The sequence below is a fragment of the Vanessa tameamea genome, chromosome 2 (genome assembly GCF_037043105.1).
Source record: "Vanessa tameamea isolate UH-Manoa-2023 chromosome 2, ilVanTame1 primary haplotype, whole genome shotgun sequence".
Taxonomy (NCBI): Eukaryota; Metazoa; Arthropoda; class Insecta; order Lepidoptera; family Nymphalidae; genus Vanessa; species Vanessa tameamea.
Window position 1 is genome coordinate 643968 of NC_087310.1, and position 24145 is coordinate 668112.

Consider the following 24145-nt stretch of genomic DNA (forward strand, 5'->3'; position numbering starts at 1 on the left):
TGCTCCTTTTTAAAGAATTGGGACGAAAAATTCAAGTCGAGTGTATAAAATATACATTTTATTAACTGCGAGTGTTTATTCTCTGTGGGAATACGTTTGTCTGTGTTTATTTAACGTTTTCTTAATACATGAGTTAGCCTGAAGTCGTGTTCTCTTTATGCTTCCAATATTCTTGCGGTTAAATCAACATGCCTCTGAATTTGTTCGAATAAAAAAAATGGAAATTTTTCAATGTGTTTTGTTCTATATTAATAATACATATTAGGGCTTTATATGCAAATATTTAACATTACATTTTTTCGATTTAACAGCTGGTAACAAAATCATTGTCAGTACGCTACGTTCCATGATAAGTGCCTCAAAAAAAGGAGAGATTTAAAAAAAAATATATACAAATGTACCTACTAATAAAATTTAATACCTACTGTTGTGTTTCTGGTTACAATTTAGTTCAGTTTTTTCAGTGGTTGTGTTCAGGTTTTTGGTAAGCCTTTCCAATTTGGTGGCGAAAGCCTACCGCCATTTATTAAGCGATTGCAATGATTTTATATTCATTTATAAATTATTTGACGTGTATATTTCTAGAGAACTTGTTCTTTTATTATAATAATGAATAAACTTATTCTAATATTATAATAATATAAAATTCAAAAGTTCCAAGAAATAAATAAGCTGCGGAATTAAAACTTTTTTGTCGATAATAGAACACCACCGCCACTTCGTTTCGCGGTGTGCAATTTTATATATTATTCAATTACTGGACCATTATTCTATTATTCAGTTAAAGGACTGCATACATTTACGCTTACGCAATTGTTGTTAAGAAGTATTTGTAGTACAAATAACAAATTTTACGTAAGCCCAAAACATGTAGAAAAAATTTAAAATGAGTGTGCTTATGGTATAATATTTATTTTGTTACATTATTTGTACATACCTACCCGTTCGTTTGACGCCCAGCAAAACGGGCGCCGTAATATTTTTTTACTGACAGGCTTATAAACGATGAAATATATTTTTGTATCTTATCTTTTCTCAATACAAACCACAGAATCATTTCGAATTTTCCCACGCAATTTTCCGCTATAAAGAAACAATAGTCCTCGCGGCATTGTCAATACAGTAATTTTTAAACGGTACCCACCCTCGTCAACCCCCGTACACCCCGCATTCACACGGGAACAGAGCTATACAAACTCACATATTCACTCGAAATATTCCAACTATACCCTACACCACCGTGTTAGGGTTCAAGCAACATTACATCACTCAATTGAAACAATATATGATAATGTATTATATTTTTTATGATAAGTATATTTGTACGGTGACATTTAGTGGTCTTGACTGATCGACGGTACTTGTAAATATATGTTTTGTTATTGTATCTTAATATTATTGTTTAATTTCTTTGAATATGTAGAAATAAAATGCTCTTTAATAATAAGGATTCCGATATACCGTGTTATAATGTAATGTACGGTAAATGTATATTGCGTTATATTTTTAGAAATAAGAATACATCATAAATATAAAATACAATACTTATACGATTTCTACATATTTTTAATCTTAGAAATAGGTAGAGACTGAAAAATCGGCTTGATGGTAATGCTTATCATCATAGACGACTTGGCACTGTAAGATATATTAACTATCTCTTATCTATGGTGTTAAGTCTCAAACCGAAACAACAATACCAAGTAAAGCTGCTTGGCAATAGAATTTGTGATGAGTGGCTGGTACCCACGCGAGCATAAAATGTAACATTGTATTATAAAGCTAGTATTATAGAACTTTCTATTACAAGTCTGTTTGTAAGTTATGTGTTAAGTTTTAATCAGGATATTAGTACTAGTTTCTTTCGCCGGTTCTTCTCAGGTCTGAGGTGATAATTTCTGAACCGGCGGTAGATTATTGACAGTCAATAAGTAATACACATTTCCATATTGAATAAAGATTTTTGACTTTGACTAAACGTGTCAGTTCTATTTTCACGATGTATTTATAAGTAATTTAATTTTTATCCTGTAATATTAATAGCGTGATTAAGCTTTCCATACTTAACTTAAATTTGTTTTATATTTGGGAAATTCATTTTGACACTACTAGACTGACAACTAACTAAGTTTTTTTTTATTTGGCTTTCGAGAGGTGATATATTATTTCGCCATTGTATAAATAAAATATTCTACTATATAATTAATTTAAAAAAATATTCATTTCAGATGTCACGGAATAACTTATACTTATATAATATATAAGTTATTCCGTGACATCTGAAATACTGCCGATGTTGTGGTCTTCATTACACATCACGCCATAAGACATCGTTATTGAATATTTTTTATGTAAAAAAAGTACATTTTTAAAGGTAAAATATTATTTACCAGAAATGAATATGAAAACGCAATATTCTTACTCACAAGATATAATCTTCTACAATAGGAGATATAATCTTCTATTTAATAGTGATTTTACCGCGTTATTGACTCCCCCATCGCCCCTAGTGCGCGGACGAACGACGCGTGCGCAACGCGTGTGAGCGCGCGCGCCGTTCCTTTCACACAACTAATGTCGCGGGGACGATAAGTATTGGGAGCAGGTGATCTATTGTTTACATCAATGCGAATATATTATTGCAGTGGGGTGAATATTTTTCCCATGACTTCCGATTAAAATTTAATAACTATTAGTTTAAACATATATAACATATTTGTATTATATTACAATTATACTAATCAAGTAGAATAGTTATAGTTAGCATATAATTGGCGAAAAGTAGTATTATATATATCAACAATCTTAACAGTTATTAATAAATAAAACTAAACAATTGAAAAGCATTAGTGTCGGTCTAGCAAATATGGTTAATCATAATAATTATTATGTCAAAGGAAAATATAATATGATACCACCTCGGTATACCTCAAAATATTACAGTTAAAAGTCCTTTAATACGTAACATGACGATTCAGAAGTCAGTTTATCTACCTATATGAATAAAAAAATATTTTGATTTATTACTATAAACAAGCGTTGGGAATATCGTGCAATATAATCAAAGTACTCTGTATTCATGTTTTTCGATGGAATAAAACCATTACAGTATTTTTTGTTTTATACTAAGAGTTAAATAATCTTACGTTAGATAAGAACACGTGTATAATTATATAACTGTAATCTGTCACTATTTTATAAATTGGATTTATTTTAATATTTTAATTTAAAAAAAAAACAAATTTTAAAAAAAGAACACCATATTCGTTAAATATTGCTACTAACAGCGCCATCTCGTTTAACTTAAGTTTAAATAATATTTTTGATGCAGATTATTTCAGCTATTCATATCTTCGCTGTATGTTGTAGTCATATAAATTAAAAGCTGTAATATTATTTATTGCTGTTGCAAAAGAAAATCTAAATCTGGTGAAATCAAAGTCAAGAAATGCTGACTGCCTAAAATGATATAAACATCATCAATCTTCAAATATTTTACTTACATTAGTAATTATGTATAAAAAATTATTTATTATGGGCTTATTAAAATGTGTTTACAGCACCTATAGTTTAGTTATCATTATGATTATTTGTATGAGCCATGGGGGCCCAGTGGTGAGAAAACGTAAATCATCAGGATTTCGAGTTCAATGGCTCTGCTGAATTCATGTGTTTAATTTGTGTTTATTATTCATCTCGTTGAATGTAAACATCGTACGAAAACCTGCGAATGAAAATCATGCACATGTATCCAACAACCCATAGTGGAGCCGCGTAATCTCCAAAAGAAGAGGAAACCTTTGCCCAGATGTTGATTATTAATTACGTAGTTTACTACCTTTGTAACAAAGCAATGAAACAAAATATAAATTCATTTCGTTTTATTTACTAATAAAATACATTCTTATGTCTTAATTTACAAAACTATTCTTATAAAATAATATAGGTATTGTAAACCTTATTTATATTCGATATAAAAATTATATTAACGAAATAGTAATAATCTAACCATATTTATTACAAAGTTATTTAAATTTTCATAATGAGGTTTTGAGAGGTACCACAAAGTGCACGTTGCCCGTGGTAAGCAAAGAATAAATTATAATACTTTACACAGAATTTGCACTGCTCCTAAAGAAAGCCGCCATTAAATGAACGTACATATATAGCACGGTAACATCAAATAGTAAATACAATAATTATAACATGTTGTTTGACAACCCGACGTCGAGTGATCAGAATAAAGGAAAAAAATATAATGCCAAATATTTTGTTACAATTTGGTAAATTAAAACATTTATTTAGATCTTATTCTTTATGTTATATATATTTACGGATGTGTCGATTTTATTAGATCTTAACCAATTTCAGATGAATTCAATAATTTTGACAGTTAATTCTTGTATGTATATGTGCATGTATGATTGATGAAAAAGAGTAACTACAGAGTTTTATGCCGGTTTGTCAATTTAACATTCTGCACTGTTTGTATATAGTGTTTGCAAATCAGGTGGATGGTAAGTGGTCCCCACCGCCCATAGACTATGGCGTTGTAAGAAATATTTTTTACATTCCTTAAATCGCCAATGCGCCACCAACTTTGTAAGATATTATGTCCCTTGTGCCTGTAGTTACACTGGCTCACTCACCCTTCAAGCCGGAACAATACTGAGTACTGCTGTTTGGCGGTACAATAACTGATGAGTGGGTGGTACCTACCCAGACGGACTTGCACAAAGTCCTACCATCAAGAAATATATAAGAGCTCATTCAAATACAGTATTTTGTTTTGATTTAAAATGAGATAAATGAGTTGAATTTATGGAATTTGTACACTATGGGTTTGATAAGGAAATATTGTCTGAATGTCTTTAAATAATCTAACCGAATAGAAAATGTTCTGGTAGTTATTGAGAGGTAAGTAAGCATGTGCACCATGCTAGCATAAGACATGCAAGTAAGTAGTTAACAATGAAATTTTTTTCCTGATAATATTCATATTCAACTGATTATTTCAAAGGACTAATATTTATTTATATTGAATTATAATTCACTTTAAGTGTCACTAAATGTTAATTAAACAAAAAACAACTTTACAATGTTTAGCTTTATTACGTCGTAGCTATTAATGTTTTGTACAGATAGTGTTCCAATGGACAGCAAATACAGCCCCGCTCGCCTCAGCCGCGCGTCACTTGTCGTGGCTGGACCGCGAGTCCGGGTCGGAGACCGTGTCTCGCTGCTCGTTCATCTCCATCTCGAAATCGTCGACCGCCATCGGAGTGTCTGCGAATTATACTTTACAACTAATTAATTGATTTCGATACAGAGCGCAGGTGTTATAAGAGGTTTCATTATTAAAGATCGGGTTTAAGAATTATTGACGTGCTTGTGAGTACAGGGAAATATTTGGCTAACAAGGACAAGTCTAGAAGCTTCGAGTAGCGAGAAAACGACGAGTGACCAACGACTTCGGGTCGGGCAGCTAGGATTGTGAATATCTTAGTGAGCAGGTAGACTCGGCGGCGGGGGCGGGGGCGGGGCCGGGGTCGTGTGCGGGTGCGGTACCGAGGTGGTCGAGCGTGACGCCCATGGCGGCGCGCAGGGCGGCCAGGTCGGCCACGTGTCGCGGCGGCACGCGCGCCAGCATCCCGCGCAGCCAGCCCGCCGCCAGCCGCGCCGCCTCGCGCTCGGCGCCGCCCGCGCGGCTGCACAGCGACAGGTGCCACGGCACGCTCGCCGACAGCCTGCGGACCCAGATTATTTCTTGTTCATAGGTAATACTGTAGTAGGAAGTTCGCCTTACCTTTTATGGGTTTTGAAATCTAAGTATCCTTTGGGGATGTCTTTTGGAGTACAAAAATAGAAAATAACCATGGTGGTTACACTGAGGCCCTTGACAGTTAAAGCTCTCGCAACAGGCACGCTATGCACCTTTTGTACTTAAGCGCATTGCATACCAAACTCATCTCGCAGTCTATAGAACATCGGGATAAGCTTCTTCGCCCAAATGGAGTCAACCATTTGGACGAAGCTCATTAACATATCCACCCATGTCACCGGTGGCAACAGCTCCAGCAAACAGAGAGGCACTGACCGCTCCCGCTGCTCCCGCTCGAGCGCAGCCAGCAGCCCGTGCGTGTGCTGCAGCGCGCCGGCCAGCCCGTAGTCGTGCTGCGCCAGCCGCACCTCCTCCTCGATGTCCGCCAGGAACTCCACGTCGATGCCCAGCTCCGACAGCGAGCGCAGCTGCTCCATGTCGATCTTCACCTTTGACAGATCCTGTGGAGTGGTACTTCTTTGTAGATAGAACTTTGATTTTAATTTTAAAATACAGGTATTCATAAGTTCTAATTTATCCAATGAAATACTTCCTGTACTTTGTGTACACTAAGTGTGTATTTTCTACCATTTAAAAAGGAGTAACTATTGCTTATTAAATGACATTTTAAAGATATATGTCTTGACGGTTAAAAGTAGATCGATTTATCTTATAATTAACTTTTAACTTTTGTACGAAAATAGCAAGGAAACAGAAGTATAAGTACTCTCATTTGACTCACATTATCATCCTTAACCGGCGTGGGTTCAGGCTGGTTCTTCTTGTCGGGGAACAAGGCCTCCATGTCGTAAATGTGTTGCCAGGGCGAATCGGGCGCGAAACGTAGTATCTCCTCATTGCCTTGTCCCGTTTCTGACGCTGGAATAATACAGCATAGTGTAGTAGTAGGTATCTTTTTACAAAAGTATTACAAAAATAACAGATTTTTACATCAACTATAGTAACAAACAATTAAGTATAAAGTCGTATCATTTAAGATTAGTAACATTCGATGAACTCGTACTGATATTTTATTAAGAAATTCGACCAAGTACTTCTCGCGTACTGCGCGCACGCATACTCACGCAGCGTGTGGTAGATGAGATGCGACTCGTCCTTGGTGAGCGTGGCGAAGGTGCCGTCGTAGGCGGGCGCGTACGAGCTGAAGGGCCCGTAGTGCAGCGGCTTCACGCACTTGGCCAGGTTGCGCCGGTCCTCGCGCGTGGCTGCGGGCACACGCACAAACGGTTGAAGCAGTCGGGGGCGCCGACCCTCGGCCGGAGGGAGGAGGGAGGAGGGAGGAGGGAGCCAGGGCGCGTACCGTGCAGCGAGCCCGTGCCGTGCGGCAGGCGGCCCACGAGCTGCCCCAGCGAGGGCGCGTCGCCGTCGGCCGCGCGCGCCGCCAGCCGCAGCGTCGTGCGGCCCGCCGCGTCCATGCGCGGGAACGCTGCAACGCGCGAACGTACGTCACGGGGCGGTCTGCGAGGCGCGCGGGGGCCCTCCATTGCGACTCTTTTCGGTCGAACATACGTCACGAGGTCTGCCGGGGGCCTCCCTCCGCGTGTCACTCGTACCTTTCTTCGCGAGCCTCCGCCGGTGCTGCTCCCTGGCGGCCTCCATCTGTATCTTCACACTGTCGCCGCTGTCCTGGCGGTCCTGTCCGCCGTCCGACACCACCTCGGCCTCGGAGCCGCCGCTCTTGATGGGACTGCTGCGTTTTAGGACCTTGTGCTGATGGAGTGAGAAGCGTTTTCGTTTACATCGATAGTGGAATATCGAAACAGACACGATTGTGCAGTCGAAATGGGATATTAAGCTTAGCGAGGCGTAAGACGTGTTCTCCTTGCGAATATTCATTTTCATGATATAATATGCTTAATGCTTATGTTGAGGAATGTCGGATAGAAGCCAAATATCTCATCTCACTACGCACAGAACATGCAAAAGTCTGCACTATAATATATGACGCTTTAACAGCGATAAACTAATATAACAAAACAACATTCATCCAAATCGGTAAAGCGAATAAACTAGTTCTAAGGGCAAGCACAGACACAACACTAGAGACGCCGCGTCCAATGCGACGAGTAGATGTGACCATCGTATGGAGACGTTCTCGTTGTCGACGTTCGTCAAACCGTTCCCGGTCCGCGTGCGTGTGGGACAAGCGAAAACACATGCGTAAGAACGGAACGGAGGCCTACGTGGCTAAAGTAATCGACAGTAAAAACCTTATTCATTCGTCCAGGAATAGGCGATAACCTTGAAAACTCTAAAACCCCACAAACATTTTACATACAAGATAAATTGTTCATGTGAAACATGCCTTAAGTTTCTTAACTCTCGTCTACAGTCTGTGCTGACCCTGAGTGCATGTCACTACGAAATATAATTATATTGCAAACCTTTCGACCGTAAGTCCTTAACGGCTGCATTGCAAAACATTACATTTTTATATACTGTAGTATTGATAAAGATAACGAAATGTGAAACTCAAACCGGGATTTCGTAAAAATAATTGCATTTCTTGTCAGTTCGTAACATTTCTTTGCAATTATTGATAGACAGATATGACTATTAAATGTATATATTTCTCAATAAGGGAGCGTACACACCTGCGCGACCAAGCAAAGCGAAAATTGACGCCGACAAACAATTAGTTCATGAACTAATGCTACGTCCACAATTGCGAAATACAATTAGTGAGACTTGGTTGCAGTCGCGCATGTGTGTCCATTTATTTATTATCATATAAAAAAAATCAAATTGTCAATTTACAGTAACATTGTTTTTGCCATTATTCTTATACAAGTGACAGATTCATTATCATTTAAATGAACATTTACGCAGAACAAATACAGTAGAATCCGTTTATTATGACTCCGAATTATGACGAATTATGACCAACCGTTTATAATGACGTAATTACACGATGAAGTTTGGTTCTCATATATAATTATTTGTAAAAAAGTCAGATATAATGACTTTCCTTATAGTGACAGTTCGCTTATTATGACACATTTTTAATAAATCGTGTCCGGTTATAGTGACCGACATGATTCTTTACACCTTCGGTAACGTTCCCGGCGACGTTCGGCACCTGGCTCATTGTTTTTAATCTGAGTAAGTAATTGTCACTCAAAGGTCGCCTGCAGATTTGTTCATAGCAATATTGAAAATGATAATTCGACCATGGCTATGTCTTCTATACACAATAGTATTAGAGACTATTATAAATGAAAAAACAAAAGCGGACAAAATTACAGATTACTTACATTAAAATATAGTACATACATACATGTGTCGTATATACATATTACGTGCTAAATATATAGGTATATATATAGATATATATATATATATATTTGCGCTTTGTGTGACGTTCACTTATTATGACGTGTTTGTCAATTCCCTTTGATGTCATTATAAACGGATTCCACTGTATGTTTAATTCCATTGATTGCAATCAAGGAACATTATATATTTATTTGTGTATAAATAATGTGTAATTTATGTTATATTATTTAAATAGCATATCTCAATTATTTATCTTGTGACGTAGACAGAGAAGTGAACTACAAGAAAGAGACAACACTAAAACATAATTATATATAAATAAACAGAAACAAATGGTAAGCGGTCACCACCCCCATAAACATTAGTGTGGTAAGAAATTTTAACCATAACTTACATCTGCCTTGGACTTAGCATATCTAATGAGGGCGTGGTACCCACCCAGAAGGGCTTGCACGAAGGCTTAACAATTATTCTGTTCATACAGTGTGGGGAGGATTTAAAGTCAGAGAATTTACTGTGAGGCACATTAATCTACATATATTTATATGTCTGTAAAATATGATAAAACAATATCACTGTCCATTGGAAAGTCTCTTTAAGGCACAAGTCTTTCTTTATAATTAGTTCTGTCTGTTATGTTTACTGTATCTTTTTTAGTTTAGTATGTTGGTAAGTTTTAATCAAATCATATTGAACAATTTCACAATTGAGATGTGCAATTTAGAGTTATTTCTATTTGACCGTGGTCCCATTTGTTTTCTAATATTGATAAAGATTAATCAGCTTATACCATTATTTCACGAGAATGCCTTCAATCCACTCACCACATCCATCTTTCCAATATCAAATCCTAGTTCTCTGATGGGTATCTCGTACATATATGTTAGTATATCCCCTAGCGGCCGTAGCTTTTGAGGAGTGAGTTGCTTGAGACCCGCGTGAAGCAATCTCTTGGCAGCTTTGTGGTAAACGGTGCCCGGCTTGTTGTACTTCATTGCATTATTGCACATTAACTTGAAGTCGCTCTGGAATTATTATTACAATTATGTTTTACGGAGGGAATTTTTACATCTGGTGTCATATATGGGTCATATACCTGATGGTATATGATCACCATTAATCAAAGACATCGGCACTGTACATAATATTAACAACCATTTACATCACCAATGCACCACCACTCTTGGGAATTAAGATGTTATGCATTTGTACATGTAGTTATATTGAATCACTCATCCTTCAAACTTGAATGCCACAATACAAAGTGTATATCTGATGAGTCGGTGGCAACATAGATGCCCTAACCACCAAGTATTTATCATAGCAAACATAAATTTATTTTCCAATTAAAATAATAACCCATGTAATCATATGAAAACATAATATTATATATATAAATATCATATTTAGTGCATATATTATATTACAGTTTTAAATAATCCATTACAAAATGATCTACTATAGTATATACTAAATTATCACAAGTATTTACTTACAATAAAGCAATTTAGAGATTTGTACTCATTGTCATCGATTTTCTGTTTTATTGTTGAGAAATCCATCGGGCGCTTTATTATTGTGGAATAGCCAGGCGCAAAGTTGTCATTTACTGGCCAAGCAAAGAACTGATTAGGATCCCGCTTCTCAAGGTTACGCAGAAGTTGTTCCAGGAGCCGGGAGAGTGGACGGCGCTTCTGGCTGGCCTGAATGTTGGCAGAAAATGTTATTGTTATTTTTGTTCTATTTATTTAATTAAATTTGGTTATTATTTTAAAAAATTATAATAATAGTATAAATAACCCTTTTGCTCAATTGATAATCTATCAATTAGTCAAGTTTCAGTCTTTGTAAAAAAAGTGATACTTTAGTTCTATGAACAATGTTATGTGAGTTTTTTAAATATAATAAATGAAAATAAACTTTATACAAGTAAGCTTCTATTTTTATATACTTATATACTTTTGAAGTTTTAGAATGGAGAAGCTCCTTAGAAGCACCAGCAAGGAACTCAGTAATTAATCTTTCCTACTAATAACATAGGTGTGTTAATTGAATACAATTAAACTATTATAAAATCAAATCAAGTTTATTCAACTAAACTTCACAACGAAGCGTTTTTGAATCGTCAATATTAAAATACTACCACCGTTTCGGAAAGCAGCCTCCAGCGAGAAGAAACTGCAATAAACTCGCATAGTTGCTCTTTTCAAATAAACAGATTAACAATGCTGTTTTTTACAATAATTAGTGTCCTGTGATGGAACCCGAGCCTAAATCCAGGCGTTTTTTTTCTAAAAAGTACTCTTTTAATGAATAATAAGACTTATTTATTAATTTAGTTTTAATAAACTTATGCAAACGGAAAGTAAGGGTTACAAGTTTATTCTTATTTCTTGTATTAATAGTATGTAAATCAGCTTTTATGGAATACTTTTGTATATTCTTCTGTATAAACATTATATTATCATAAATATATTGTGAAGCAGCCGTTAATACACCTATTTCTTTAAATTTCTCGCGTAATGATGTCCTAGAGCTATTATTGTAAATAGTTCGGATAGCTCTTTTCTGCAGAATAAATACTATTTCAATATCTGCTGCATTACCCCATAACAACATTCCATATGACATAAGACTGAAAATTACAAAAATAAACTAGTCTAGCAGTACTTATGTCCGTTAGTTTTCTTATTTTTTTTATTGCATAAATGGCACTACTTAGTTTCCCTGCTAGGGCATACAAATAGGTGCCCCACTGAAGTTTGGAGTCAAGGGTTATCCCTAGAAAGGCCGTCGACTCAACATACTCAAGTCTTTCATTAAACAAAATGAATTTGATTTGACATTTGGCAAAGAAACAAAATACATTCAGTCTTTTTTGCATTTAGTACCAAATTATTTATGTCAAACCAACCAAGAGCCCGCGACAGAGCACTGCTTACAACGTCATAGTTGTTTATTTTTCTGTCGAGTTTAAAAATAAGGGATGTATCATCTGCAAACAGTACAATGTCACAAGTCTTATTTACAAAATGCGCCAGAGCGCCATTTGATTTTGCACTGTTAACAAAAAACCTTCAAAACTCTTTCATTAAGATAGGAGGAAATGAATTTCAATGCAGGGCCCTTGATTCCATAATATTTAAGTTTTTCTAGAAGAATATCATGCCTAATGCAATCGAAAGCTTTTAATAAGTCACAAAAAACACCAATAGCATTTTGTGACTTCTCCCACGCATCATAAATGTGTTCAACAAATGCTATACCCGCATCAGTAGTCGAGCGACCTTTAGTAAAACCGAACTGTTGAGAATGCAATAGCTTATTCGAGTTAAAGTATAACAACAATTGATTAAGCATGATTTTTTCAAAAATTTTACATAATACTGGCAAAATAGAGATTGGTCTATAATTGTTTGGGTCATTTTTATATACTTTTATAATTCGTGTTTTAACATTAGATTTAAAATAAGTTGTCAATGTCTTTGTGGAATTTTACTATGAAATCAAACACTGCACAAGGAATGAATTGACTTTGCAGAGACAAATTTGGTGGTTTCTCCTATGTATGTATCTACTGAATTATACCACTTTATTCAAAACTTTAATAACTTATAAATATCATGTCAAATATAATCACTCTCGAGTATGAAAATCTTAGGGAACTCTTTAGTCAAGAAAAATAATTTGTATATTTGAACTTACTTCCAAATGTAACATTAGATTTAGGCAGATTATTTTTAAATATATTCTGATTATTTATTTTTTTACTCACTTAACACTCAGTTTAACAAATATTTAACAGATATGATATGGTACATAGTTCAGTACAATTATTTTTTTGTTATATTGCAGAATAATTATAAAACAGTTTAACTGTTATACCATTAATAAGCAGGTTTTTATTAATGTATTTCTTGTAAGATCTTTGTATGTCAATAATATGTATCATTTAAGAGGGTTTTTGAGTTTTGATAGGAAACTGTTATTATAAGTCATAAGCATATTACTAGGAATGATTACTAAAATGTTACTTTCAAAACACAAGTGCGAGGTTCACGGTGTGACGCAGGTGAAATGGGACCGGGTCCTGGACTGAGTCTACGGTACATCTTTTTTGACATCCCCTCATCTTCTGTTTCATCGTCCTCTGACTTCTGATAAATCATACATTTCAATATATTACTATAATTATCCTAGCAATTATAATCAATTTTCTCAAACTATTTACTAAGCAATATTAAAATACAGTGACTAGTACATTCATCTATAAATTTAGAACTGTCTTAAAAAGCTTTCATCTTATTTATCTTTTACATAATAATTGTTATATATTTTCTCCCACAAAGTACACAGAACATACATTCGATGGTGACTTAATATTCAACCAAGTATTACTTCACCTCCCGACTAACACTAAATACATTAAAAGTAACAAGGTTTAATATAACCAATTCAACACCTAATATTGTCTATACTACGTGTATATTTGTAAACACAAACCAAGTCAATCTCCCGGCGTCTCCTTCGCTTTTTCTTAACTTTCCCTTCATTCACCTTTGAATCATCGAGAGACATCATAGAATGTTCAACATCACTTATTTCGCAGATTTCTTCCTCTAAAATAGAAGAACTTGTTTAAAAACTATAATTTATACTTAACCAAACATGTACAACTATGCTCAGTCTTACTGCAACTCAATTTTTCCGCGTCATCCATGTTTTATGGTCAACACAATTAGATGCTTTATATTTCTTATAATATTATCAATTAACTTATCATTTACAAAATATTTAATTTATTAAAAATAAAAATGATTAAACAGAATTTTAACGGCTCGAATGATTACGAAGCCTCAATTTATTAATCAAATCAAGAGTCAGTTGACAGTTGCCAGTTTATGAATTCAAGCTAAGCTATAGCCATAGATAAAATATAATGCAATGATATTACGCAATTGTTGCCACTTTAATATTAATAATACCTAACATTTCAGAAAAGAGTGCTTGGTATAATTATTATCATAAGATTATACCAAGCAATGTGTGTTATATGTTAACTGTTAAAAATTTTAATGTTTGATCATAAAAAAAATTGAAATAATATCAAAATATTACATTTTTTAAATTTTGACCAAGGGTTTCTTATAATTATTAAACCACTTTTTATATAAATAGGCTAAGGATAAACGAACGATATCTTTTATAACGTAGTGATTATATATGTACTCTTTCTCACAAACAACAAATCATCATCATCCGCTTCACGCTGAATGTAATAAGCCTGTGCTTTTCATAAGTAAATAAAGATTCAATTATCACTGTAAGATGCAGCTTAGCTTATAATAAAGCTCTCCTCAAATAACTAAGATATAAAAACGATTTTTTAAATAATATAGGGTTTTCATTTTAGAAAGTAAAAAGTTATTTATTTTTAATAAGGCGTTGGTCGCAAATCAAAGTTACTCAATTGAATTAGATTTGCATGAGGTAATAGAAGAAAATGTCGTGATTTTAATTGGTATGTATCATCTTCAATGTATGTAGGTATCACGTATTGTATTTATGAAAGTGACTCGAACACCTTGCGTTTTGTTACAGCATCCTTCCGTGTGATCCGCTAATTAAATTTGCCACAACTGCGAGCTGGCTAATGGAAAAACGCGCTTAATAAATCTCCTATAGTACCGTTTCTATTTCATCGTCACGCGTATTATTGTAAATATATATATTTTGTATATTACTTATATTGATTTAAATAGTAGATAACTGAACAACTACCTACCTATATTTTCTTAAGAGTAATTTACTTATATCTCTGAAACTACTGGACCGATTTTAATAAATCTTTTGTTGTTGTAGTGTAACTAACTTAAATTAAAAATGATCATCTCGATACGACCTTCAGTTTTCGAGAAATTTGTGGACAAACATACACTTACGAAATTAGCCAAACATGCTTAGAAGCCTAAATCGATCATCATACTCAAATATTCTAACAATTCTAACAATGTTACATACATACATGACGTATTGATAACCTTCTTATTTTGAAGTCGGTTAGAAATGTGTATACAAAAACACAGTTGGTTCAAATATTGGTTATAACGTACTAACCAACTTACAAATGGTTGAAAATAAAAGTCACTAGTTTTACTGGTTGTCAATATCGGTGCCGTTCAGCATCAAACCAGCATAAAATGAAATTTGTAATGAGGTCGATACAAATGAATCTGTAAGAAATATTATTTTTCTTCGCAAAGATTCTAAGTGCCAAATCTTTCAAGATTGTTTTTCAGGAATAACAAATATATTCTGAAAAAACTGTTAAATCAAACTTAGTAAACACTTAATTCGTATTCAATATACATTTATTAATCAAATTTGTGTGCAATGGCCTTTTCTTAAAATATATCAGAAATGAAAAAAATCACGAAAATACTTAATACTAGATTCGAACTATTGGGACATCAATCTATCATAAAATCATATCTACTCGTGTCTGAGCATACGACCAATTATAAAAATTTCCATGTAATTAAAAAAAAAGAAACTGGTGTTTACAGCTTACAAAAAAAATGACTCATTCTTAATTATAATGTATGTTTGAATATATTTAATGAATACATTATTCGTTGTGCCGTATGTAAGTTTAATGACACAAATATTGATATGGAAACGATACAGTGTAAACGGTCTCTGCACCTCGTTGCCCATCGGAGATAGTTCGTTAAACGCTGTTCAACGGACTTCTAATATTATTTCCTGTTATTATTTTGTTTCGATCTCGTTGTTATTAAATCGCGCACGAACCAACACCAACCACTGGTTTATAGATTGCAATTGTATTTGCGATTGATCTAACAAAATATATTTTAATTTAAGAATAATCTTCATATAGGTATATATTTTTATTATATTTTATTTAAATAGTTATCTTTTAGACATTGGCACTTAAGCATTCCTTATATCGTCAATCCCTCACCGACTATGAAAACTTGGTTAGTGGAAGAGTAGTTGGTTAACCCGACAACAATACTAAAAAATCCTGTTTGAAGGTAGAATATGTCACGAGTAGGTGATATCTAGACGATTTTGCATAACGCCCTATCACAAGCCTATCTGTTATCTACCTACCTAATGCCCAGCATGAATTGCTATGACTTTTTTGGCACCAACCATTATATGGCATAACTAGTGTTTGCTATAAGTTTGTACTTTGATGTAATATAATGAGTATTTAAGAAGCCTTTACGCAAGTTCTAAGAACCCTCCGTGAAAAGTACCTACTTTTGAATCGTCAAACGGAAGATACAACGAGTTTATATAAATTATTTTTAACCGACTTCGACTTCGAAAAAGGTTTAGGAAACTTCCACGTTTGGGCCCATTTCAAACTGACGAACACGCCTGAAGAAAAAATATTGGCTATTTTTTATGGTTCGAATTTTATTTATAATTTATTTGCACACAATATTGTTTAAAATTGAGCTTTATTGTTGAAATTTTATTCGAATTGTATTTTATGTTACAAAAATAAATTGTCAAGAGTAAAAAAATCATATTTGTAACGAATTACTAGTTGATTTCTACACAAGATTCAGTGATCATTCATTCCATTAATTTATGTCAGAATATATTCTGATACAGAGTAAAAGGATTTACTAATGAGATAGATTATTATTTGTAATAATAGATTGAATTAAGTGGCAGCTCAAGTATAGATTGCAGAATTTTAGAAAACATGACTTGACCTAAAAATAATCTTGCTTTATGAAGAAGTCATTAATTATAAAATATTTTTCCATTATATTGATAGATGAATGTAAGATATTTGGGTGTTATTTATTAGCACATAATTCTTAGAATATAAGTAATATAAAAACACCGCAGAAGTAATCTATAAAACAGAATCCTGATTTGAGTAATTTTGAAATGATGACAAGTTGTTTTCAAAGTTCTGTGGAGGCCTTTTGTGACGACTTATACTCGCGTCTATCATACATTGCTAATAAAATGGGGATTCTCTGAAGTTACCGGAAAATACTAGGAAGAAGTTATTATGCATACATCAATAATATGCGGACCGAAGAAATACCTAAAACCATCAGGTTCATAAGTCCTGCATGCCACCGGAATTATCTTTATGAAGGACCGAGAACAAAGGACAAGATTATCTCTTATGGGCTTGTAAAAGGCCGAATTAAATAGTTAAAGGAGACAGGAATGCTTGAAGTCCCAAAGAAATACTTGTCGATGTTGAGAACTCTTATTTCTGACATGTGATTTGATACTTAAAAAATAAACAGTCATAAGAAATTAAATGTAACTAGGTTAGTTTTTGATGTTAAACTTTATTATAAGCAATGCAATAAAAATATCTATTCATCAAGTTGTTTTCAATTCAAAATGTGAAGAATCATATTGAAATTAATAGTAACTAAGAGATATACTTAGACTCATTAGTATATTTGTGTAAGCCTAGGTGGCCCAGTGGTTAGAACGCGTGCATCTTAACCGATGATTTCGGGTTCAAACCCAGGCAGGCACCACTGAATTTACATGTGCTTAATTTGTGTTTATAATTCATCTCGTGCTCGGCGGTGAAGGAAAACATCGTGAGGAAACCTGCATGTGTCTAATTTCAACGAAATTCTGCCACATGTGTATTCCACCAACCCGCATTGGAGCAGCGTGGTGGAATATGCTCCATACCTTCTCCTCAACGGGAGAGGAGGCCTTAGCCCAGCAGTGGGAAATTTACAGGCTGATTATGTTATGTTTATGTTATGTAGGTGGCCCGGTAGCTAGAACAAGTGAATTGTTAGAACAATGAATACACCCGGGCAAGCATCGCTGAGGTTACACGTGCATAATTTCTGTTTGTAAATCGTGTGTGAAGGAAAACATCGTGAGGAAACGTCATCGAAAGTCAGCAAACGTCATCTTGTACTGAATGAAGTTCCGCACGCGTTTCTTATAGAACATACCTTGCTCTCGGATTATTGATCTCTTATTTGGTAAAAAAACAAAAGTGTTTGCAAAAGCCTACTCGAATTAAGTACGTAACTGTAAACGTTGATTTTGTTTTTTTGTTAAAATCTCCATTATCATGTCACGAATAAAACTGTGATTAAAATTACATCTTTACATTAATCTGAAGAAATAACCAGTTTTACAATATCATAAATCTTGTCAATACCGATATTACAATTTTCGTAAGACCTAATTGACCTCGCTAATGCGTTGATGTTATGCAAAGCAAAAATTAAATTTAGATGCATTAATGATATTGGACATTTTTAATATTGCAAATTTCAAACGATTTCACTTTGTAAATTGCTACATTTAATTTGAAAAATATGCTAAATGTATTATAATTTACATTCCAATAGAACTCTTGTTATTCTCGTGAGCATGGTATTGATATAGGCGAAATAACAAATTAATTTCATAACGCATGAAATATATTTTATTAATAATGTTTGTGCCAAATTTGTGTTCGTGAGAAAACTACGACATTATCGAGGTACGCCTCATATGAAAAAATCACTGAAATTGAAATCGTTCACTTTCAGCGAACATGACGAGTAATATACACAAATTGTTATTCTCTTTTTTTAAAGTCAACTTTTAAATAATGATAAATAAATTGATCTCAAAACTCTAAAAACTTTTCCATCTGTCCAGCAACGAAAAATATTCTATTGGACCTTAGCATCAAATTTAATGTCCGTAGCGCGAATACAAATTCCCATCACTTAGTCCTTGTCGCGTATAAAATGCGCAAAGTTATGTTGTTTTCGCGGGGACGATTATCGAGCTGCGCGGGCGCAGCATTGTTCGTCACCGCGTCACTGATAGTTCATCTCGCATGCTAATTGGGAGACCGGCCGAGCTTCGAATTTTTTAGATAACATAGAAAATATTAATTAATTTACTTTATATATTTATTTTTACAAGTAAGATATATACGAAAATAACAGTTTAATGTGTTTTCAGGATATAAATATTTATTTAATTAAAGACGGAACATATCTGTAAGCTCTACCCATACTGTAAGTGAATTTTCACGGGCTATACGCACCTTTAGAAGAGTAAATTTCGAAGAATTAAAATATATTTTAAGAAAGGTTTGCAATTCACTTAAGGAAAAATCAATTTGGAATGTGTTATGTAGTAGTTACATAGCGAACTATTAAAAATAACTTCAAGTAATGATGTATTTCTCAACGAGAGAGAGAGATGTCTACTCATTGCCTGCTAACTTATGAAGCATATTATATGTTATTTACACTCACATTCGTACGTAACACCAAATCGTAATGAGTTTTTCCCCAAGATGTTTTACTTCAAAAGTAATTTACATCATAGTTGAACATTTTTGTATCGCTGTTAGAAAATAGTCATGATAGAGTTTAAAATACAGTAATTATTTGGGTATTATTCGTCGAACAATAGTACCTATAGCTTTCGGAAAAAGATATATCTCAGTTCTAGTATAATCGCCGAAACAACAGCCGAGATGGCCCAGTGGTTAGAACGCGTGCATCTTAACCGATGATTTCGGGTTCAAACCCAGGCAGGCACCACTGAATTTTCATGTGCTTAATTTGTGTTTATAATTCATCTCGTGCTCGGCGGTGAAGGGAAACATCGTGAGGAAACCTGCATGTGTCTAATTTCAACGAAATTCTGCCACATCTGTATTCCACCAACCCTCATTGGAGCAGCGTGGTGGAATATGCTCCATACCTTCTTCTCAACGGGAGAGGAGGCCTTAGCCCAGCAGTGGGAAATTTACAGGCTGATTATGTATGTTTATTTATGTCGCCGAAACAAATTTAGTAAAAAAATGACTTTAATGATAATGATGAAACTAATACCAGGTCCACGCCAATCTGGTCCATATCAACTGCGGTATGACGTGATTAAATTTTATATACCTACAGTACGACTCTGGCGTTTACTTTTCCTTGATAATACAGTGAAGCTAAAATATTGGCATTCGACGCATATTATTAAGCACAGTTCTATTTGATTGCGAAGGTCATATGGGCAAAAGCAATAAAATTTAGTGAACCGCGTAGATGTTACTATAGCCCAAATTTTCCTCTTAATTTTAATAAAAAATCTTAGAATTCTTCATTTTTCAGAGGTAAGCTTTACAAAATTTAAAAATAATATACGTAACTTATATTGTTTTAAAGGCGACATAGAGGCGCGCAAAAAATGTACGAGATTAATAAAACGTCCCATGTCACAATTAGTGATTTGTAAAATTGTTGAATTGTCAAATGGTAAGCATTACAATAAGTACCCAAAGTTAGCTGAGCTACGAGTACGATCGCGGTTTTGTGAAGATAACATAATGGTACTTTAGATAATCGAAGATCATTTTCGGTTTTCAATTTCCGATTGTCGAATAATAATAATAATTTTGATGATTATGTGAGATTACCAACACTGGTTGACTCAAACTCCTTATTATGTTAATTACTCGCAAAAAGTTTGAATTTATTCTGAACCATCAGCGCCACCGTTAACGGTGGTCACCGCCACGTTATAATGAACACCGTTCATAAGTCATTGTGTAAATAAATTCACATTTTTCCTTTAACGTTTAAAGTTATCGTAACGTTAACGCACATTACTAAAGTTTTAATGTGATCAAATTATCTGTCAAATTATCGAATATGTTGCAACACTTGACCGGTTGTCTCCAAGTTTAGGTGTCGTGGGCGCGTCCAAGGCGCCTCCGCGGAAATACACTGACGTAATCGCAAATCTTTGAAAATATCCTCACTAACTATCCCATTTGAATTTTAAGCAATTATTCTCATATAAGGTACATATTCGACAATCTTTAAAAAAAATAATAATACACGAATTCTTCCAACTCTTCATCGCATGTAATGATATTAAATTAAAGGTTTTCTGTTATCAATTGAGCATATAAGCTCAATTACGTATGATAGTAAAATCAAAATTAAATCTACAAACGTTTAGTCAACTTTGCCGAAATTTGATCAGAAGGACATTGGTATAATTATGCGGATGTGTGGGTGTAGACATTTCGACTGGCTATAAAGCTTACTGGCTATACTTTTCGTGGGATGCTGCTTAATAAATAATATTAAATATATATGCATAACAAATAATAAAAAGAATGTGGCATTTTAATAGGGAAATCAACATTTTGAGGTACCTTTTCAAACATAGTATATATATGTAAAGAAAAAATGTATTTTTCTTTAATTTGAATTCCGCGCATCAAACGTCATTGAACGCGCAGTGACATGACAATTAAATTTTGTTAGCCATGAAAAATATTAACCAAGAATCAATCTCGTGATTGTGAAAAGTAAAGTATAAAGTATCTTGTGATTTAGGAACAGACATTGTTAATAAATAAACATTAAATGTCGTTTCTCTTTTTACAGGTGCGTAAATATTATTTTTGTAAAATAATGCGTAGGTAAATACAAACTTTTATTTATTTTTTTATTATTGTAAAATTAAACAAATAAATCTCTTTTTACAGAGAAACTCAATTGTGTTTCATTAACTGTGTCGTCCTAATAAAAAGAATACCAGAAAAAATCTTATATATATATATATAATACCCTATTAATATATATCAATGCTGCCACTGTTGTAACACTTTTGATCGCTGTTGCCTCTTTAGAAATGTGCTGCCACTACATTTAAACTAAAAAAAAAATATATACTTTGATATACTACACTAATATTATAAATGCGAAAATAACTCTGTCTGTCTGTCTGTATTATACTAATATTATAAATAGGTAAAATTTGTTGCTATGTAGAGGGTTATCCCCGAATCTAATAAACCAAATCTAAAAAAAAACTACTGGTAGAAAGCCACATTATTCCTGAGTGCTATAAGCTATTTTAAATTATCTGTATACAATGCCATTTTTTTATTAATTAATTACACCCGTGCAAAGTCGGGTTGCGTCGCTAATGAGATATATTCATACTAAAGTAAGTATTTACAAAATTATTCAGTCTATTTCAATTTAACTGAATACAAATTAGATTTTAGATAAAAATTAAAGCGTGTGCTTTCATGTAAAATAAGAATCTTATAATACGTATAATTCGTCCAGTCGAAGGAGTTTTTAAAATCAAATGGCAAATTGTCACATATTATATGCACTGCGCTTGCGCAAGCGGAAATCGATACGAGTTTTTACATGGAAATCTAAATAAATCGCTACTAATATGTGTTACAATAATTTTAATAGTATTTGTATCAAGTTTTAAACTGCTATTACGACATTTATTTATTTTATTCGTATTAGTAAAGTGGCTTAACGAGAACATTTATTTAATTATTTTAAATTATATAATTACTTTTAATTTAATTTAATATATTATATAATAAAATATTAATTGGATAATTAATCGATTAAATAGTTAGCATATTTATAAAACTCAATGACGTGACTGTCAGCACAAACTCCCTACAAAGAGACTTGAAATTTGATGGAGACCTTAAACCAGAAAGGCGTAAGGAACAAGTCAGGGACCAAGAAGGATGAATGAATGAATTAAAAATGAATTCAATTCAAGTTACCACCGGTTTTACCGAGAACAAAAGACAAGAAACTCACTAGTAATTTTTTTTCAACCATTGAATTATATAGTTAATAAATTACAATTGAATTATTATTTTATTTTTAATCTGTATTATTTCCGAAGCAATGCCTTCAGGTGACTCAATAATTCCGCACACGCCGCATGAAATTTTATTTGAAATTCGAATTGTTGTGATTTGTAGCAATAAAAAATAAATCTAACATCAATTTCATATGCAGTTATTTTACAGTGCAACTTTCCCTGGGTCCAAAGTAAAATATTAAGCAGAGATAGCTGAGCGTAATTAAGCGTTAATTTACTAATGGTGTAAGGCATTAAACGGTTACACCGTTAGAGGTTTTTCGACACATCAAAGGGTTTTAACCGTTAAATTACGCACTTACAATAAGCCTCGTTAGACATAAGCTACATTAACGCGATCTCAGCCAAACCATGTCTATACAACAACGGCGACGATCTGGAATTATTGACCATCTTACTTTTAAATCTTAGTTTAGTTTTTCACTTCAATTACACAATAACATAATTAAAAACACTCACGTATACAGTTATCTGTTATACGTATTGTGACCAGTTAACCCACCACTAAATGTAGGATACATTGTTTTTTTGACGGCCGATTACGTTAAATGTTAATGTAGCCACAGGCTTAAGTCATACATTTTTGTTCAATAATTATGTCGCAGTTGGATAACTATAACGTCGACGCTGACGCCGACCAATGAATAATTATAAAAAGCATTATAAAAAAACCGCTGAAGTTATTCAGGTGTTCGTTGAAGTATTACGTGTCGGATTATGTTAGTTTGTATATGTGCTAATAATACATGCGATTAATGTACACGAAAGATATATGTAGGCATATTTACAGATGTGTATTGTGACAGACATAAAGACATTTTCATACTTCTGATACACAGAATCGAACAATAGAAGATTGATAAAATTCCAATTTCCAATAATTACAGTACATTTTTAAGAGTAAGTTATTATGTGTCAGTATCTAGTGTTTATATGGGCTGGATACCAAGGTCCTAAATTCTAATCCCGGGTCAGGCAAATAAAAGTTATTAGGTTACAAATGATTTCAGCTGATAAGTAAGATAAAGACACGGGCATTGGTGTGACCTCCGAAGTCTTTGAAGTCGAATTGGAGTTCCAATCCATAATATATGATTATTAGAAGGAATGTACAGAACAGGTGCACGGAATAGTTAAATTATCTCCTTCGCAGTGAGCTAGTCTCGGTCAAGAATGTCCGCCGTTGTAAAATCTGATAAGTTAAGAACTACATGTTTTGAAGGGATCGTCTAGAACGTGAGTTCGCAAAGGTGCAAGGAAGAAAGATTAAACGGATGAAAATTTTAATCTTTCTTGGATTCAATTCAAGTGAAATTAGCT

General features: G+C 33.8%; 1 protein-coding gene across 3 annotated transcripts; it reads right to left on the minus strand.

Annotated features, from left to right (window-relative positions):
- Positions 1 to 5042: 5042 nt before the first annotated feature.
- LOC113398199 (bromodomain-containing protein 7) lies at positions 5043 to 14014 on the minus strand. 3 transcript variants are annotated; one of them, XM_064216169.1, is made up of 13 exons: positions 13811 to 14014; positions 13622 to 13737; positions 13153 to 13275; positions 10615 to 10821; positions 9943 to 10143; positions 8227 to 8250; positions 7396 to 7552; positions 7143 to 7268; positions 6907 to 7047; positions 6564 to 6700; positions 6098 to 6282; positions 5569 to 5747; positions 5043 to 5286 (listed from the first exon to the last, which is right to left on the minus strand). In XM_064216169.1, exons 1-13 carry the CDS (start codon positions 13836 to 13838, stop codon positions 5192 to 5194), a joined length of 1719 nt encoding a protein of 572 aa, XP_064072239.1. In that variant the 5' UTR covers positions 13839 to 14014; the 3' UTR covers positions 5043 to 5191. The 3 variants fall into 3 exon arrangements, with proteins under 3 accessions (XP_064072239.1, XP_064072242.1, XP_064072243.1); XM_064216173.1 differs by having other exon boundaries at positions 5182 to 5298; XM_064216172.1 differs by lacking the exon at positions 8227 to 8250 and having other exon boundaries at positions 5047 to 5286.
- Between the last annotated feature and the right edge of the window lie 10131 nt (positions 14015 to 24145).

Excerpts from the sequence above, each read along its gene's own strand:
- LOC113398199 (XM_064216169.1), bottom strand. The coding sequence starts at position 13,838 with ATGGATGACGCGGAAAAATTGAGTTGCA. Across the intron at positions 10,822-13,152 it reads CTCGCACTTGTGTTTTGAAA|GCCAGCCAGAAGCGCCGTCC; the intron begins GTAACATTTTAG and ends GCCAACATTCAG. Across the intron at positions 5,748-6,097 it reads GAGCGGGAGCAGCGGGAGCG|GCTGTCGGCGAGCGTGCCGT; the intron begins GTCAGTGCCTCT and ends CTGGGTCCGCAG.